General features: G+C 38.0%; 1 protein-coding gene across 2 annotated transcripts in view; it reads left to right on the forward strand.

Moving 5' to 3' along the window:
• Positions 1 to 1,584: 1,584 nt before the first annotated feature.
• Positions 1,585 to 20,175, forward strand: part of LOC121879082 (zinc finger MYND domain-containing protein 11-like) — a 31,850-nt gene continuing 13,259 nt past the window's right edge. For both annotated transcript variants that reach the window (XM_042385583.1, XM_042385584.1), the window contains exons 1-2: positions 1,585 to 1,694; positions 2,532 to 2,693. In XM_042385583.1, the coding sequence (XP_042241517.1) occupies positions 1,614 to 1,694; positions 2,532 to 2,693 (243 nt within the window). In that variant the 5' untranslated portion in view covers positions 1,585 to 1,613. The remainder of the gene's footprint in view (positions 1,695 to 2,531; positions 2,694 to 20,175) is intronic.

Genomic DNA, 20,175 nt, shown 5'->3' on the forward strand with positions numbered 1-20,175 from the left:
TATTTTTTACAGGTTGGGGATGAAGTCACCATTCCTCCTGGTCCTTTCAGGATCCAGCCATGATCATTAAACTCTGAATCAGCCAGCCAATCATGGCACCTCACCCTGGGCCTTCTCAAGTCTCTTTTCCTCAGCAGCTCTTTACTCCTCTTCTACCCTACTCTCTCTGTGGCAGCCTCTCTCTGGACTCTGGAATACTCTTGGCTACAAAGTCATGAGAGCCCTACCTGCCAGTCTTCTCTCTCTGTTGGCTGACCGATGCCAGTTCGATCACAGGAATCTTCAGTTCAAGCACCAAATACCCAGGAGATGTGGGCCTCGGTTACCTGATCCTGATCATCAGCCTCAGGACTGAAACAGTGGGCACTTACGTAATTTATGTCAAATAACTGGTCCAGTTGGCAGCAAAAGCTGTCATAACTGCAAGTTTTTCCTCTCCCAGAGATATCTCTTACCTTTTCCCAACTAGCTAATGATCTCTCACTAAATCTTCTTCTGACTTGTTGTGCAATGGAAGCCGGGCAGGCGTTAAGCCCAGGTGTACTATTGCCAAGACAGCAGCTTTGAGTCACCTCCTGGCAATGTCTTTGTTGTATAGGATACAGTTCTTTTCACTGATTTGCCTGATTAAAAACACCGTATCTCAAAGCATCTCTCAATGTGGCAGCCTCCGACTAGGGAGCTCTCTCCCAGACCCAAGATAGTGACTGAGATGGCTGGATTTTGGTTCCTCGTCCTGACACAAGCAGCCATCGCAAATATTATCAACTTATAAATGCATCAGAATCTGAAACAGAAAAAAATATTGTTAGTTGGGTTGTTAAAGAATGAAGTCAGAAAGCAATGTTCACTATTTAATTGTAATGCACTAATGCAGCTGTACGTTAGATTTTCGATAAATTTCACGCTAAAATTTACCTAGCAAAAGGTTGCAAAATATTGAAACTGAAATTATTTTCTGTTTATATACACTAAAATCTATCAAAAAAGTGATGGGCCATTAGTTTTAGCTGATCTTCCCTCCTATGACACACCCTAATGCATATGGTTATCATGTTTCCTTCTTTGGTATGCTCCAAAAGTTTGGGGAAGTGGAGAAGTTCTCCCTGGAGATCGGGCTTGAAAAGTTTCAGTTTCTTCTGGAAAGCTCGAACAGTTGATATCAGATCACACACTGTGTTGTTTCCTCTTTGCATCTTGACATTGAGAGCATTGAGCTGAGATGTAATATCTGCCAAAAAATGCTTCATTTTCCATTTTCTTTTCATCTTGCAAAAACTCTGATAAATGGTTTGCCTTGTCAAACCAGAGAGAGAGAGATGCTGGAGTCCACACCAATGCTAAGTCTGCCAATTGAGTACCCCTTTTCTAGTGTACCAATCATCGACTCCCCATTTTTAGTATGATTTTTTATGTACAGCTTTAAATTCATGGCACCGAATGCCACGTGTCTTAAGACGTCGATAGCACAATTTGGGTAAATCAACTGATGATGATGATAGCAGTTTTAGGGTTAAGAGGAATGTACTCCAATAGATAATTTCTCGTAAGGGAAAAATAGTATTAAATTTGTCAAAATCATCGATAAATTTTAAGTGTGTTGATGTTATCAGATGGCGCTGGAGGAGTTGGGTGAGAGGAGCAACAAGCGAACAAAGGACACAGAGAAAGCAAAGCGTGACCTGGCTGACAAGGTAATGTAATGCTGGCTTTATTTTCTGTACCATGTTTTCATTGTTCAGTCATACTCTCATGATTGCTCTTATGTAAAGGTACAGTACAGGTACATACATAAGTACTGTATACCTGTACAGTAATCCCTTGAATTCTGTTGTCTCTAAGTTGAATTTTATTATACCTCAACAAATTTAGACCATAAATTCCAATTCCTTGTTGTTATTGACTATGCCATGGGTGGTGCCAGGAGTAGCGGGTAAAAGCACTTTATGCACTGTGTGCAGATAATTTAATTTCCATGAAAAAATATTCCTTGTACAGATAGCACAATAGTTATAAAGGACAATATTTCCTACAAGTAAGTTAGTTAGACTGCTAATTAGTGATTTTCTTATGGTTTAATTTTAAGTAGAAATATAGTTATGAAGAATAAATGAAAATGGCATGTAATTGGTGATGGATTACTGTGTTCTGCAACAAATTATGTACTATGTGATAAGTTACCCGGCTTTATGTTGGACTTAGTTTTTTTATATCCCCGGGAATTAAAAGGGTTAATGATGTAATCTTTGTGCAGAGTAAAATGTGATGACATTTTCTGCATACAGAATTGCATGATGCATTAAGTCTGTTGTTGCCATTGAAGAGAGTTTTTTTAAATAGTTGTTCTATTAAGTCCTTGATTTTTTAACCCCAGAAGATATGCCATAAGTAATAAATACTATAAGTTTGTGTCAAAGTTTAAGGTCACAAATTGGACTCATATGTCTAAAGGTCACATTATGTACAGGAACTGGCATCTCTGTCCTATGGATATGTTTCTAGTTATTTCATATTTCTTTTGTTACTTTCAGTTGAGACGAGAATATGAAACGGATAAACAAAAAGTAATACAGTCAACAATGAAGCAGATGGAGAAAGAGGTTGAAAGAGTCAAGGAGGAGTATCGATCTAAGATATCTGAAATAGAAGACAAGCACAAACATGTCATTTCTGATACAAAGAAAAAGCAATGGGTAAGTTACTGCAAGCCTTGTATGAGAGATACAATGTTGAGTTACTGTATCTGTGCACCTCCTTGCTTCTCTCTTGTCTCTTATTTTAATGGGTTTTTTGTGGTATTACAAGTAGTACAGTTTTTTTGTGCCATAAAAAACCTTGCAGGGAGCCACACAAAGTGCCTTGTGCATCTTACAAGGTATCAACATAATCCCTATTTAGTAAAAAGTGTTTTACCAGACCCTGTGCAAAAGCTGAAATATAAAAAAAAAAACTTAACAGCTGAACATCATTGCCAGGAACTAGCTAGCCTATAGCCAAGAGTAAGAGTATATTAGTAAATTGTGAATTTATTAGAACAATTTGGTTACTGATTGGTGGAAAAGTTTGAATGGTGGTCACAGAAGAGAGAAGTGTTGTGAGGTACAGATAAAAAAAAATCAGGGAATTTTTCCCAAGGTGTTGTTAGGTTACTGTTGGTGGCATAAAATGGGGTCAAGTAATGTTGCCCATGTGAGTTTTGTAGAGGTGAGCTGGTGCTAGTGGTAGAGTAGAGTGGTGGTGCAGCAGGTGGTTGTTGATGTGAATACTGTACTGTAATTGGTGGAGCAAGTAGTTGGTGATACAGGTAGTTGGAGCATAAATGGTTTATGGTGCAGGTGGTTGGTAGCTTTAATGGTTGTTGGTACAGATAGTTAGTGGGGCTGATGGTGGGTAGTGTAGATGGTTTGTGATGCAGGAGATTATTGGCACAAATGATTGGTGATGTAAATAATATATACTAATAGGGATGTACCAATGTATCAGTGGGTATCAGCCTATTTTTGGATTATTGGTATTGACCAATTTTCAGCAATACTGCCTATACAGTACTTTCATAATTTTATTTGCTTGATTTTCGTCTCTGGCAGCCCAAACTATTTATTTCTATTATAATGGTTGCCCTATGGCTGGCCCTAGGGTCACCAAGGTGTGAATTTGTTTAAGGTGTAGAAGCTGTTACCAAAAAAAGAACCACACCTTGAGTTAATGAGCTGAGTGACCCAATGTCATGGAATAATCCGAGAAGACTGGACAACTTACCAACTGCACTGGGTAACCATTACCCTGGAACACAATCTGCAAATCAATTAACATCCAGGTTCCCAATTACTTCTGGGAAGATAGAGGCAAATGGCATAAAGAAACTTGCCCATAGTTTCACCCTGCCGGGGGATCAAATCCGGGTCCACTCGCTTGCGAGGCAAGCATGCTGACTATTACACTACATGTCGCTGCTTCAATACACATGTGGCAGATCTTACCGTGAGTGAACTGCTCTGGAATGCAACTAGCAGCTGTATGTTCTCCAGCATATATTAAAAATTTTGGGTCAATAAATGCCTTCTATCTTTGTTTAATGTATTGTATGTACAATATGTCCCCACTCATTGGAACAGCAAGTATTTCATGTTAGAGCACATATATGAAAAAGTAACTGCCATTGCAAACTACTGCTCTGAAGCCCCTAGCCTCCCTGTGTTTCATGCAAACAAATGGAACCTGATTGGGAAGCTCTCTACTCTGTTGAAAAATTTCCACAAGAACACTGTTCGGTTGAGTGAAAGATAATGCACTGTTTCAGATATCCCTCAAATCAAGTTTTTTCAATGTTCAATGTTCATCAACAGATGCTCAGTTTTCTGGCAGTAGTATTCTCACTGCCTTCAAAGCATCAATGGAGAACAGAATTCATAGTTATCTTGATGTTAACAATCCAATACTGACAACATATCTGGATCCAAGATACAAGGATACCTTGTATCAAACTGAAGGTGATGAAACATCTAAAATGTATGAAGTTAACCTACAGAGAATGATGGTCAGCTGTCTTGAGAAGAGGAAGAAGCTCTACAAGAAGAGGAAATGTGAAAATACCAGTGCACATTCCGGTGAAACTGAAATGCAGAACCTAGATAGTCTTGTGCAAATTGATGACTTTAGTGACTTTGATTTTGATAAATGCTTAGACCATTTAGTGACAGGGTGAAAGAGATTGTTCACAGTCTATAGAATCAAATCAATTCCAAGGAGTTATTCAAAGAGTAAAAACATTGTGTTACAACTTCAACTGTCAGAGCTGAAATAGCAGATGCCAGACATTAATTGCAAGCATGTGATGGAAATCCTTTAGATTGGTGGAAAACTAATAAGAACATACTTCCAACATTAAAGTTAGCTTCGCACTAGCACTTTTCCATCATTTTATTGCATAAATTTTCTGCATTCATCAACAATTGTAAACAAAGAAGATGGCATTGTATGCCTTCCTCTTCATTTTTTACTGTATCTGTTGTCCCTTGGGTCCCACAGGCAACAATGAGATCTAATATTGCCTATCATGTACAGGGGGCCCCCCCAAGTTTGCGGATTTTTATTTCGCAGTCATCTATTATTTGCTGATGACACCCTGGATGTACCCAAGAATCTGTGGGCAGTTTTAAAATAACCGGCATTTTCGCGGCTGGGACAGGGAGCCATTCGTTCTAGAGACAGTAATTTCCTTTACCTGTACAGTATTACCCCGCTTTACGCGGTTTCACTTAACGCGATTTCTCATATACGCGGTGCCTCGCCAGAACCGAACTTTCACTTAACGCGGTTCATCTACTCATATACGCGGGAAGCGGCGCAGGCACGATGCGCACAAGGTCGCCCAGTCATCAAAACATTACCGAGTTCTTCACCCGCCACCCACCACAGTCGGCCCAAGTCAGTGATAGTGATAATTATAGTGAGGATATGGACTTATATGGACTTTGAGGGGTTTGACAAAGAGGCCCTGCAAGCCTCTGTGGTGGATAGTGATACAATTGATACAAGTGATACAGGTGAGGGCCAATAATCTGCTCTCTGCCTCGGAACCAACCCCCATCCCTGTGCCCAGCCATCTTTTCTACTAATGTAAGTGTTAAAAACCTAATATTATTGATATTTCTCTTAATTATTAATTGTGTGTGCATACCATCATAAAGTTAAGATAATATTTTTACTACAACATAGTTGTGTGTCACAAAAAGTGGAGTTTGGGGGTCGGGCCAGTCTCTATTGGAATTAATCCCATATGTTCTGTTGTTCACTTAACGCGGTTTTCACTTAACGCGGTACCCTTTGGGTTCAATTGACCGCGTAAAGCGGGGTACTACTGTATTGTACAAATACATAATAATTAGAAAATCCTCTCACAAATACAGTAATCAGAAACAAATTTATTAAAAATGTGACAGTCTATCCTCAAGTCCGTGCTTTATTACTTTATTAATAAAACACGGACTTAAGGGTAGACCTTCACATTTTTAATAAATTTGTTTCTGATTACTGTATTTGCGAGAGTGTTTTCCCATTATTATTTATTTGTATGCGTTTTTGTGTGTGTGTGTCTACACACACACATATCTACAGGATATACCGTATATCTTGGCCCCCCCCAAATTTCCATTTAAAAAGTAGCTTTTGAGCTCTATTCGCTGTATAAGACCAGTACATGTAGTTCTGCTATAACGCGATAATTGTGTTCTTGTAAAATATCGTGTTATAGAAAATCGCGTAATAGAAATAACAGGGCTTATGGAGAAAATAGGGTTCGGTGCAGATTACTCGAAATCGAAAAAATTTAGTAGTTAGCCTAACACAAAGGATAGCACAGTCTAAATAAATGTAATAAATGTTACATTCATATCTAATAATGAAATCATACAGTAATTGTAACACTTTACTTGATGGGGGAGAAGGGTGATTTTGAGGTTGATAAAATCGAGCTTCTCTTCAAGTGTTATATCCTTTCTTTTACGATCATCACCGGGAATTCTCTCACCAGAACGCTTCTTGTTGATATTCTTCTTTACTATATTCACAGTTAATACAGTGGGGTATGCTATAACGAACGGATCCTACTACGAATATTCCTATAACGAACGGTTTTACCTATAAAATTGAGAATGCTATAACGAACGAAACTCCTACAACGAACATTATTTAATTTATTTTTTTTTTTTCTAATTTATTGTTTTTTTATTACAAATATTAATGATATTCTTTATTTCAGGGGTTTAGATGCATATTTATGCACTTTTTTACAATTTTTACAATTTTATATTATATTTTTCAGTGTTAAGTGGTTGTATTTGGGGGCCTGGAACGGATTAATCCTATAACGAACGAATGCTATAACGAACAAGGTTCTAGAACCAATTAGATTCGTTATAGCATACCCCACTGTACCACAAAATTGGAGAAATAGTAAGCAAAAATCGCGTTATAGCAAACAAGCGTTCGCGTTATACAAATATCGTTCCTAATTCATAAATCGCGCTAGAGCAAATTCGTGTTATCAAAACACGCGTTATAGCAGAACTCACTGTACCCCAAATGTGACACTTACCCACTGACTCAGTAGTCCTCTACCAACCATCCTTGGTTTTTTAAAATAAGGCCAATTCACTTCAAGTAATGTCATCAAATGTTACCCGCTGGTGTAGTGTAAACACTAGTGACATCACTGAAGCGTCTGCTATTTACCGGTAACTGGAACTAATGTCGGTGTCGAGTAAAATTTTTCCATTTACTTGAAATGGATTTACCGATTTATTTGTTTATTTATTTATTTATAATATACTGTAACATATTAAACACACTGCAAGTATTTTCTTTAATTTATACGCTTGCTTCACACGAGACGATCGGTGGTGGGAGTGTTACCTCGTCTCGGTGGTGGGACTGTGTTCCCACTGTTTACCGTACTTTTCTTTTAGTAAGTTCTTTTTTGTTATATTTTTTACTACAAGTGTTATTTTATGTGGATAAAAATGTTACAATGGACTTAAAACTATAAAAAATCATCTGAGCATGCTTGAAAACATACATATCGACACCAAGATCACCCAGATTGACCAACTACATCAATTTCTATAAGAAAAATCAACTTTTGAAGGTCAATATGGCGGTCATCTTGAAAAATGGTCGCCATCTTGGATTTTTAAATGGCCAATCAGGCAGACTTGACCAGTAACCATTAGAGAATTACCATGCCAAATTTGGTGCTTGTACCACCATTTTCATGATTCTCTTGAAAAATTGCATTTAGCTGCCCCACTAATGTCACCACTCCCATCTTAACATGACACTCGTATACTGAAATATTGTATTTCATACTACATATGACTTTACAAAAAGAAATGTCCACGTCTGGTTAAATAACTCTTGTTAAAGGCATTTTGTTTTCTTTATAAACACTTTATACAGTACAGCGAAATAATATACATGTAGATATAATACCAGTTGAAGAAACGAAACTAAAAAACTGGAGATTGTAATTACAGTGAAGCCTTGACAACTCCATAATGAAGTTAGGGATTAGATGACGCCAAATTCAATCACCTTAATGCACTTTAAGAGAGAGGAGTCACCGTGCCAGGGCTTAATATTATCCTGGACCCGAGAGGTTGATGACGTATTCAGTGTCAGGGGCAGAAATACATCGATGTACACAACACCTGATCCCAATCAACTCCAGTATAGGTGTTAATAATGTAGAGGTGACCAGGTGTGTTGCACGTTGGTAGTGTTGGATGGTGATGCAGGAAAGAGGTAGTGTGTTGAGGGTGGTGTGTGGTTATGACTCACTCCCACAACCCCCCCACACCACTCACACATCCTCACAACTGTACCACAAAGCCCCCACACTACTCATACAGCATCCTCATAACACTACCACAACCCCCCCACACCACATACACATCCTCACAACACTACCACAACCCCCACACCACTTACACATCCTCAGAACACTACCACAACCTCCCACACCACTTACACATCCTCACAACACTACCACAACCCCCCACACCACTTACACATTCTCACAACACTACCACAACCCCCCAACCACATACACATCTCACAACACTACACAACCCCACACCACATACACATCCTCAGAACACTACCACAACCTCCCCACACCACTTACACATCCTCACAACACTACCACAACCCCCACACCACTACACATCCTCACAACACTACCACAACCTCCCACACCACTTACACATCCTCACAACACTACCACAACCCCCCACACCACTCACACATCCTCACAACACTACCACAACCCCCCACACCACATACACATCCTCACAACACTACCACAACCCCCCACACCACCCACACATCCCCTGCACACACAAACCCCACACCACTTCACACATCCCCACAACCCCCCACAACGCCACTCCTACACATTCTCACAACACTACCACAACCCCCCCAACCATACACATCCCCGCCAACACTACCACAACCCCACACCACATACACATCCCCAGAACACTACCACAACCCCCACACCACATACACATTCTCACAACACCACAACCCCCACACCACTTCACACATTCTCACAACACACCACAACCCCCAACCACACACATCCCTCACAACACCACTACAACCTCCACACCACACACATCCTCAGAACACTGCTCACAACCTCCCACACCACTTCACATCCCCTCACAACACTCACAACCCCCCACACACCACTGCACATCCTCACAACACTTACCAACCCCCCACACCACTCTTTTTCAGCACATCCCCTCACAACACTTTCGCCCCACAACCCCCACACCACTTTCAGCACATCCTCTCACAACACTTACCCCACAAACCCCCACACCACTTCACACAGATCCCCTCATACAACACCACCACAACCTCCCACCCACTCACACATCCTAGAACACTACCACAACCTCCCACACCACTTACACATCCTCACAACACTACCACAACCCCCCACCACTTACACATCCTCACACACTACCACAAACCCCCCACACCACTTACACATCCCTCACAACACTACCACAACCCCCCACACCACCTCTACACATCCTCACAACACTACCACAACCCCCACACCACTTACACATCCTCACAACACTACCACAACCCTCCCACACCACTTACACATCCTCACAACACTACCACAACCCCCACACCACTTACACATCCTCACAACACTACACAACCCCCACACCACTTACCCTCCTCACAACACTACCACAACCCTCCCACACCACTTACACATCCTCACAACACTACCACAACCCCCCACACCACTTACAGCATCCTCACAACACTACCACAACCCCCACACCACTTACACATCCTCACAACACTACCACAACCCCCCACACCAATTACACACCCTCACAACACTACCACAACCCCCCACACCACATACACATCCTCACAACACTAACACAATCCCCCACACCACTCACACATCCTCACAACACTACCACAACCTCACGCACCACTCACACATCCTCACAACACTACCACAATCCCCCACACCACTCACACATCCTCACAACACTACCACAACCTCCCACACCACTCACACATCCTCACAACACTACCACAACCCCACACCACTCACACATCCTCACAACACTACCACAACCACTCACACATCACTACCACAATCCCCACACCACTCACACATCCTCACAACACTACCACAACCTCACGCACCACTCACACATCCTCACAACACTACCACAATCCCCCACACCACTCACACATCCTCACGACACTACCACAACCTCACGCACCACTCACACATCCTCACAACACTACCACAATCCCCCACACCACTCACACATCCTCACGACACTACCACAACCTCACGCACCACTCACACATCCTCACAACACTACCACAATCCCCCACACCACACACATCCTCGCAACACTACCATAATAAAATTAATTATTTCTAGTGTGGTCGACTTCCTACACAAAGACAGGCTATAAATAGCCGTCTTATCTCAACCTCCTTCCTTCCTCCTCCATCCCTGTTCTCAGAGAGGTCTTGGTAAATAACTTTTGTTTGTTTATTTTCATTGTTTGTCTAATTTATCATGTTGTATCAAAGTAATATTACTAAAAGTTTTAGGCAGCTACCAAACAGGGAGATTCTACTGCCTGGGAAGATATTGGAAGCATAATGTACAGTATTGTCTAATGGTAGACCCTACTTCCATATGGCATCACGAAAATTGTGACCAAGTCTTAGGTTGCTGATTTATCTTTCTGCCTCATTTACACACAATTACAGAGTTTCAATTGTTTCTCTTCCATTGACAACACAACACAACATACATACAATATAATGTTTCTCACCTTTGATCTTTTTTCCATTTATTTATGGTTGGTTATTTAAAATAATGCCAATTCACTTCAAGTATTGGCATCAAATTTTACCGGCTGGTGTACACTAGTGACTCACTTAAGCGGCAGTTATTTAATTGGAACTAATGTTGGTGTGAGTAAAATATTTCCATTTACTTGAAATAGATTTGCCGATTTATTTGTTTATTTATTTATGTATAATATACTGTAATACATTAAACACACTGCAAGTATTTTCTTTAATTTATATACTTGTTTTGCGAAAAAGGGAGGCTACCATTATAACTGGTAGGTGATCATTAAGGACCAAACTCTGAATCCATGGCGTGACTTCTGTTAATCATTCTCATTCTAAATTTACCACTGTCGGTAGTTTCAAGAATTAACGCAGTCATTTACTGAATATTCTTTGTAAAAAAATAAATTTTAAATTAATTATTTATAGGAGATAAGTATTATGATCAGTAAATATACAGATATGCATTACTGACCACCTCCGAACACAAGGACGGCTAAAAATAGCCACAGGCGGTCACAGTCAAGGTCACTTTCCCTGGTAGGACTTTGTGAGTGGTTTACCATGTTTCCATCACCACTCTTGACATGCTAAACCGCAATATTTAAGAGGTAAGAATTTTATACTTGGTGATTAAGACGACCCCCTAACTTTGGGCAGATTTTTTTAATGTTCAAATTCCGTCTTATAAGCCGAGATATAAGGTACAGGTAACTCGCGTTTTATGCGTGTTTGATTTAAGTGTTTTTGGAATAACGCGACTGTTCAATTAATACCAAAAGCTAATTTACACGCACCTATTTTTTAAATAACGCACTCAAGAGAGTTTAATTTTGCCGCAATTATTCGCCTGGTCACCTGGCAGTGGAGTCGCGTGTGATGCCTGGTGAGGTGCTTGTAAGTTATTACTATAAAGTCAGTCATGTCAACATCAGTGATTTTAATATTATTAATAATAATAATTATTATAATAATGTAATACTAAAGATTATTACTACTAATGATGAAGATAATGATGATAATGAAGTATTCTGTACAACAACTGTGATGACGTCCAGCAAGCTTCCCGTGTATCACTTTCTCAGTTCACACCAGCACTACTTTTTCTCTGTGCTTTCATTTGCATTGTGTGTTTGTCACGTACCTTTTTAGTGTTAATCACTGTTTTCCCCATTGAGCTTGTCTGGAAAGCGTCCATCTGCCTCCTCTGGGGAGCCTAAAGCTAAAAAGGCGCAAAAAACAATCGCAATGGATGTGAAATTAAATGTGATCGCCCGCCATTAGAGAGGAGAGCGTGTGTCGGAGGTTGGCCGCGTACCTGGTTTAAGTGAGAGCACTATTCGTACCCTTTGCTGTATATGATGGTTTCCCTAACCTATATCATTTACATGTACAGTATTCTTATGAGAAAATTCTGTTTAATTTACGTGTTTTTGATTAAGCGGTGGTTTTCAAGGAAGTAACCCCCACGTAAAATAAGAGATGGGTACAGGTAAAAGAAATAATTGTCCTAAGGGCAAACACATAAAGGGAATATACATTTCTTTGTACACGAGTAAAAATTCCCCCATCCACAAATGTTATTCACAGATTTGGCATTGCAGCCATTTTGAGAACCTGACCTCCGCGATTTTTTTGGGGGGCTGCATTCTTTGGACAAGTGTGTCCACACAGGAATAGATAGAGAAGCCATGAAGAAGTTAACACATGACTCATTGTTAACACATATATCATATGTATTTACGAATAATAACATCAATAAAGAAATTTTCTCTTAAGCTGTTTATTAAAAATGCGAAACTGAATACCCTGTACTTTCAAATTAAATTTTGTTATTTTATGTGGTTCATTTATTTTATTTTATTTTATTTTTTTTTTTAATCTCACTTGACTAGACCACAGATATTACTGCAAGACCAGTCAGGCGGAAACGATACTTTTCGTCTGAGCTAGACGGACTAGAAAAATTTACAATTTGTGGAATAAACACTGGAAACTGGAAAAGTTGATGGAATACGTGCTAGTGAGACGCTGCCTTAAGTCTCGTTACAAACAAGCATCTTTCTTCACCATTATCAGTGAAAATTGAAAGATTATTTAGCATTGATGGTAATGTATACACTCTACATCTAAGTCATCTTAAAACTGACACTTGGTGAAACACTCATATCTTTAAACTTACTTTTTTAGAATTTTCAACTTTGATTATGGAATACAATTATGTAACTCAAGTTTTGTAATTGTTTGTTTAAAACATTTATTTCTAATCTAAGCTTTTGTGCCAAAAGGTCCTACGAAATGTACCTGCGTATTATATTTTAAACTTTTCTACTGGTAGTCGACTACTTTATATTGCATTCTTCAATAATTTGCTAAAATAGAATAAGACTTGAAAATACTGTATACAGGTTGTACCTCTCAAGTCCGGCAACCTCGGGACCTGACCGGTGCCGGACCATGGAAATTGCCGGACCATGGAAATTCACTCTTTTCCTGGATAGATAGTGACTTGTGCTTATGCTTGGAAGCACTAGCACCACTTTCTCTGCATCATGGTCTCTTTGAAGACATATTGAAGGGTAAAATGTCGTATAGTAGCTTCTCAAATTTCACGAGTTTTTAATTCTTTACGTATTTTATTGGAACACACAAAAAAATAAATAAATAAAAATTTTGACAGCGGAAACTTGAATTTCGACGGGTTTGAACGGCTCGCCAACGTGCAACCGACGTGCATAATCGTGTAAACAGCGTCATTTCTCTTATGTACAAAAGATTCATTATTGTTTATTACTGAATGTCTTTTTTATTGAATTAATGTTTATGTGTGCAAAATGAGCAATACAATTGATTAATAATACGTAGAATATTAAAACACACAAGGAAATGACAGAGCATTGTTTTCGTTGATTACAAAACCAGTGACTAACTGGTTCTACATATAAAACTGAAGAAAATAAGACCTTGGTTGAAGCTGTAGTAAAATTAATATGGTTGTTTTAAGTAATGTTATTTAATGTTAATAAATGGAACAATAGAAGTAGCTAACGATAATGGTAAATAAAAAAGAGAGATAGCGTATGTAAGTGCGCATGCGCACACGTGAAAACATATCGTCATTACTTTACATAAGAATATGAAAGCAACACTTATTTATTGTTCATATATATTTTAATTAATGTTTCTGAATTTGTTTTTATTGAATTTATGATTGTGTGTGCAAAATTAACAATGCAATTTATTGATAATACGTGGAATATTAGAGGAGACGAGACGGCTGCCGGCACTGTTTATGTTAAAGCTTACAAAACCAGTGACTGATTGGTTCTACATATAAAACTGAAGAAAATAAGACCCTGATTTTAGCTGTAGTAAAATTAATGTAAAAAAATTAATATGGTTGTTTGAAGTACCTGTAATGTTATTTAATGTTAATAAATGGAACAATATAAGTAGCTAACCATTAATGGTAAAAAAAAAAGTGAGACTGCGCGTATGTAAGTGCGCACATGTGAAAACATATCGTCATTACTCTACATAAGAATATGAAAGCAACACTTATTTACTGCTCATATATATTGAAGGGTTAAATGTTGTACTCTGTATAGACAAGCAGAGAGAGAGAGAGAGCAGCCGAACTGCCGGATGTAAACAAACCTTAATTTCCCGCGGCTTTTTTTTTTAAGGGGATTAGCCCACCCGGGCATAGGTCACTCCTGTAATAATAAAATAATTCAGATAATTCCTATCTACCTATTGGACAAATTAAAATTGTTCCGGACCACGGGAGTTTCCGGACCACAGAATGCCGGACTAGAGAGGTACAACCTGTATGTTGTTTGTTTTTCAAACAAGGTACAGTAGTACCCCGATTTACGCGGTCAATTGAACCCACAGGGTACCACGGAAAGTGAAAACCACGTAAAGTGAACAACAGAACATATGGGATTAATTCCAATAGAGACTGGCCCGACCCCCAAACTCCACTTTTTCCGACACAATACCTATGTTGTAGTAAAAATAACATCTAAATTTTATGATGGTATGCTCACACAATTAATATTTAAGAGAAATACAGTCGCCAGGTTAATGTCCATTCAAATAATGGACTCAAATCCCCCCTCCCCCCCCCCCTCTTCCCAGCTCACTAGCTCCTACCTCTCTGAGAAATGATTGGGTGAAAATACTAGATTTTAACGTTTAGTAATAAATAATAACTCAGACTAAAGTTAGGATAATATAATTGACATTTCTGGATTCCTTGCAGGTCAGGGAATATTTTGAATGAAAACTTCAAATATTTTGCACAAAAGATAAAATATTTGCTTTGTGTAAACCAAATTATTACATTAGATCTAAAATTTGTATGTCTAATGCAAAATCCATGATGTTTATATTCAAAATGATCATCATATTGTAAGAATTCCAGCAATGTAAATTATATTCTGGCTGGGTAATTTGTATGAATTTTATGAGCTAAAACATATATCTTCAGTAAATAAACAAAGAAATATTCTTCAAGGACACTATCTGTCAATCAAAATACTCCGCCCTAGCTGGGTCGGTCCCTCCCTCCCTACCCTCCACCTTCCACCCCCCACCTTCCCTCCCTACCAGAGAAGCTTTGGGAGAAAATAGTATATTTACATTTTTAGTAATAAATAATAACTCAGACCAAAGTTAGGATAATATAATTGACATTTCTGGATTCCTTGCAGGTCAGGGAATATTTTGAATGTAAACTTCATATATTCTGCACAAAGGATAAAATATTTGCTTTTTGTAAACCAAATTATTACATTAGATCTAAAATTTGTATATCTAATGCAAAATCCATGATGTTTATACAGGTTGTACCTCTCTAGTCCGGCAACCTCGTGACCTGACCGGTGCCGGACCATGGAAATTCACCCTTTTCCTGGATAGATAGTGACTTGTGCTTATGCTTGGAAGCACTAGCACCACTTTCTCTGCATCATGGTCTCTTTGAAGACATATTGAAGGGCTAAATGTCGTATAGTAGCTTCTCAAATTTTGCGAGTTTTTAATTCTTAACGTATTTTATTGGAACACACAAAAAAATAAATAACTAAAAATTTTGACGGCAGAAACTTGAATTTTGACGGGTTTGAACGGCCCGCCAACGTGCAGACGACGTGCATAATCGTTTAAACAGCGTCATTTCTCTTATGTACAAAAGATTCATTATTGTTTATTACTGAATGTCTTTTTTATAGAATTAATGTTTGTGTGTGCAAAATGAGCAATACAATTCATTAATAATACGTAGAATATTGAAACACACGAGGAAATGACACAACATTGTTTTCGTTGATTACAAAACCAGTGATTGACTGGTTCTACATTTAAAACTGAAGAAAATAAGACCTTGGTTGTAGCTGTAGTAAAATTAATATGTTTGTTTTAAGTAATGTTATTTAATGTTAATAAATGGAACAATAGAAGTAGCTAATGATAATGGTAAAGAAAAAAGAGAGATCGCATATGTAAGTGCGCATGCGTACACGTGAAAACATATCGTCATTACGTTACATAAGAATTTGAAAGCAACACTTATTTACCGTTCTTATATATTTTAATTAATGTTTCTGAATTTGTTTTTATTGAATTAATGTTTGTGTGTGTAAAATTAACAGTACAATTTATTAATAATACGTGGAATATTAAAACACACGAGGACGAGACGGCTGCCGGCATTGTTTATGTTAAAGCTTACAAAACCAGTGACTGATTGGTTCTACATATAAAACTGAAGAAAATAAGACCCTGATTGTAGCTGTAGTAAAATTAATGTAAAAAAATTAATATGGTTGTTTGAAGTACCTGTAATGTTATTGAATGTTAATAAATGGAACAATATAGATAGCTAACCATTAATGGTAAAAAAAAAGTGAGACTGCGCGTATGTAAGTGCGCACATGTGAAAACATATCGTCATTACTCTACATAAGAATATGAAAGCAACACTTATTTACTGCTCATAGATATTGAAGGGTTAATTGTTGTACTCTGTATAGACAAGCAGAGAGAGCAGCCGAACTGCCGGATGTAAACAAACCTTAATTTCCCGCGGCTTTGTTGTTTTGTTTTTTACGGGGATTAGCCCATCCGGGCATAGGTCACTGACCCACATTGGGGCCTGAGGGGCAAAAATTTAATACTCCTGTAATAATAATAATTCAGAAAAAAAAAAAAAAAAAAGCTGCCTATCTACCTATTGGACAAACTAAAATCGTTCCGGACCACGGGAGTTTCCGGACCACAGAATGCTGGACTAGAGAGGTACAACCTGTATTCAAAATGATCATCATATTGTAAGAATTCCAGCAATGTAAATTATATTCTGGCCGGGTAATTTGTATGAATTTTATGAGCTAAATAAAAAAAAATTAAAATTAAAATTATACCTCACCGCGTATATGAGTAGATGCACCGCGGAAAGTGAAAGTCCGGTGCTGCCAAGGTACCGCGTAAATGAGAAATCGCGGAAAGTGAAACCGTGTAAAGCGGGGTAATACTGTACAATACATACTTATGTAAGTTAGTACAGGTTGTACCTCTCTAGTCCGGCATTCTGTGGTCCGGAAACTCCCGTGGTCCGGAATGATTTTAGTTTGTCCAATAGGTAGATAGGCAGCTTTTTTTTCTTTTCTTTTTTTATCTGAATTTTTATTATTATTACAGGAGTATTAAATTTTTGCCCATCAGGCCCCAATGTGGGTCAGTGACCTGTGCCCAGGTGGGCTAATCCCCATAAAAAAAACAACAACAAAGCCGCGGGAAATTAAGGCTTGTTTACATCCGGCAGTTCAGCTGCTCTCTCTCTCTCTCTCTCTCTCTCTCTGCTTGTCTATACAGAGTACAACATTTAACCCTTCAATATATATGAGCAGTAAATAAGTGTTGCTTTCATATTCTCATGTAGAGTAATGACGATATGTTTTCACATGTGCGCACTTACATACGCGCACTCACTTTTTTTTTTACCATTAATGGTTAGCTACTTATATTGTTCCATTTATTAACATTAAATAACGTTACAGGTACTTCAAACAACCACATTAATTTTTTTACATTAATTTTACTACAGCTACAATCAGGGTCTTATTTTCTTCAGTTTTAAATGTAGAACCAATTAGTCACTGGTTTTGTAAGCTTTAACATAAACAATGCCGGCAGCCATCTCGTCTCATCGTGTGTCTTCATTTTCCACGTATTATTAATAAATTGTATTGTTAATTTTACACACACAAACATTAATTCAATAAAAACAAATTCAGAAATATTAATTAAAATATATATGTACAGTTTTACCCCGCCTAACGCGGTTTCACTTAACGCGTTTTCGCATATACGCGGTGCCTTGCCAAAGCTGAACTTTCACTTAACGCGGATTTTTTCCACATATACGCGGTGAGTGTCCGAGACGCTATTTTTAGATTTGCCCCACCCGCCACCCTGCCTGACTGCCTGTTTTAGCTCATAAAATTCATACAAATTACCAGGCCAGAATATAATTTACATTGCTGGAATTCTTATAATTTGGTGATCATTTTGAATATAAACATCATATATTTTGCTTTAAACTTACAATTTTTAGATAAAAATTTTTCTCTAGGTAACTATGGTATCTTTTGTGCAAAATATATGACATTTATATTCAAAATATTCCTGGTCTTACAAGGAATCCAGCAATGTCAATTATATTATCCTAACTTTAGTTTGAGGTATTATTTATTAAAATTTAGTGGTTATCCCACACATCTCCTTGGGACGGTTGGTGGGGGGTGGGGGGGAGGGAGGGACCGACCGACCATCTGTTACCCTGTGAAGAATTATTATTTTTTTTTATTAACTGAAGATATTTGTTTTAGCTCATAAAATTCATACAAATTACCCGGTCAGAATATAATTTACATTGCTGGAATTCTTATAATTTGGTGATCATTTTGAATATAAACATCATAGATTTTGCTTTAAACTTACAATTTTTAGATAAAAATTTTTCTCTAGGTAACTATGGTATCTTTTGTGCAAAATATATGACATTTATATTCAAAATATTCCTGGTCTTACAAGGAATCCAGCAATGTCAATTATATTATCCTAACTTTAATCTGAGGTATTATTTAATACTAAATGTTAAAAACTCTGGAAGGGAGGATTGGTGGGGGGTGGGGGGGAGGGTTGGGACTGACCGCGCGGTTGGAAGAGGGGGGGAGGCAAGGTGGGGTACTTTGATTGACAGATAGTGTCGTGAAGATTATTTTTTTTTTATTAACTGAAGATATTTGTTTTAGCTCATAAAATTCATACAAATTACCCGGTCAGAATATAATTTACATTGCTGGAATTCTTATAATTTGGTGATCATTTTGAATATAAACATCATATATTTTGCTTTAAACTTACAATTTTTAGATAAAAATTTTTCTCTAGGTAACTATGTTATCTTTTGTGCAAAATATATGACATTTATATTCAAAATATTCCTGGTCTTACAAGGAATCCAGCAATGTCAATTATATTTTCCTAACTTTAGTTTGAGGTTATCCCACACATCTCCTTGGGACGGTTGGTGGGGGGTGGGGGGGGGAGGGAGGGACCGACCGACCATCTGTTAGCCGGCTGTGTAGTGTGAGAGGGGGAGGGAGTTGAGTCCATTATTTGAATGGACATTAACTTGGCGACTGTATTTCTCTATTTCTCTTAAGTATTAATTGTGTGCATGTACCATCATAAAATTAAGATGTTATTTTTACTACAACATAGGTATGTGCCTTCAAAAAGTGGAGTTTGGGGGTCGGGCCGGTTTCTATTGGAATTAATCCCATATGTTCTGTTGTTCACTTAACGCGGGTTTCACTTAACGCGGGACCCTCTGGGTTCAATTGACCGCGTTAAGTGGGGTACAACTGTACAGTAAATAAGTGTTGCTTTCATATTCTTATGTAAAGTAATGACGATATGTTTTTACGTGTGCGCACTTACATATGCGATCTCTCTTTTTTCTTTACCATTATCGTTAGCTACTTCTATTGTTCCATTTATTAATATTAAATAACATGACTTAAAACAACCATATTAATTTTACTACAGCTACAACCAAGGTCTTATTTTCTTCAGTTTTATATGTAGAACCAGTTAGTCACTGGTTTTGTAATCAACGAAAACAATGCTGTGTCATTTCCTCGTGTGTTTTAATATTTTACGTACTATTAATGA

The sequence above is a fragment of the Homarus americanus genome, unplaced genomic scaffold (assembly GCF_018991925.1).
Source record: "Homarus americanus isolate GMGI-L3 unplaced genomic scaffold, GMGI_Hamer_2.0 scaffold4060, whole genome shotgun sequence".
NCBI lineage: Eukaryota > Metazoa > Arthropoda > Malacostraca > Decapoda > Nephropidae > Homarus > Homarus americanus.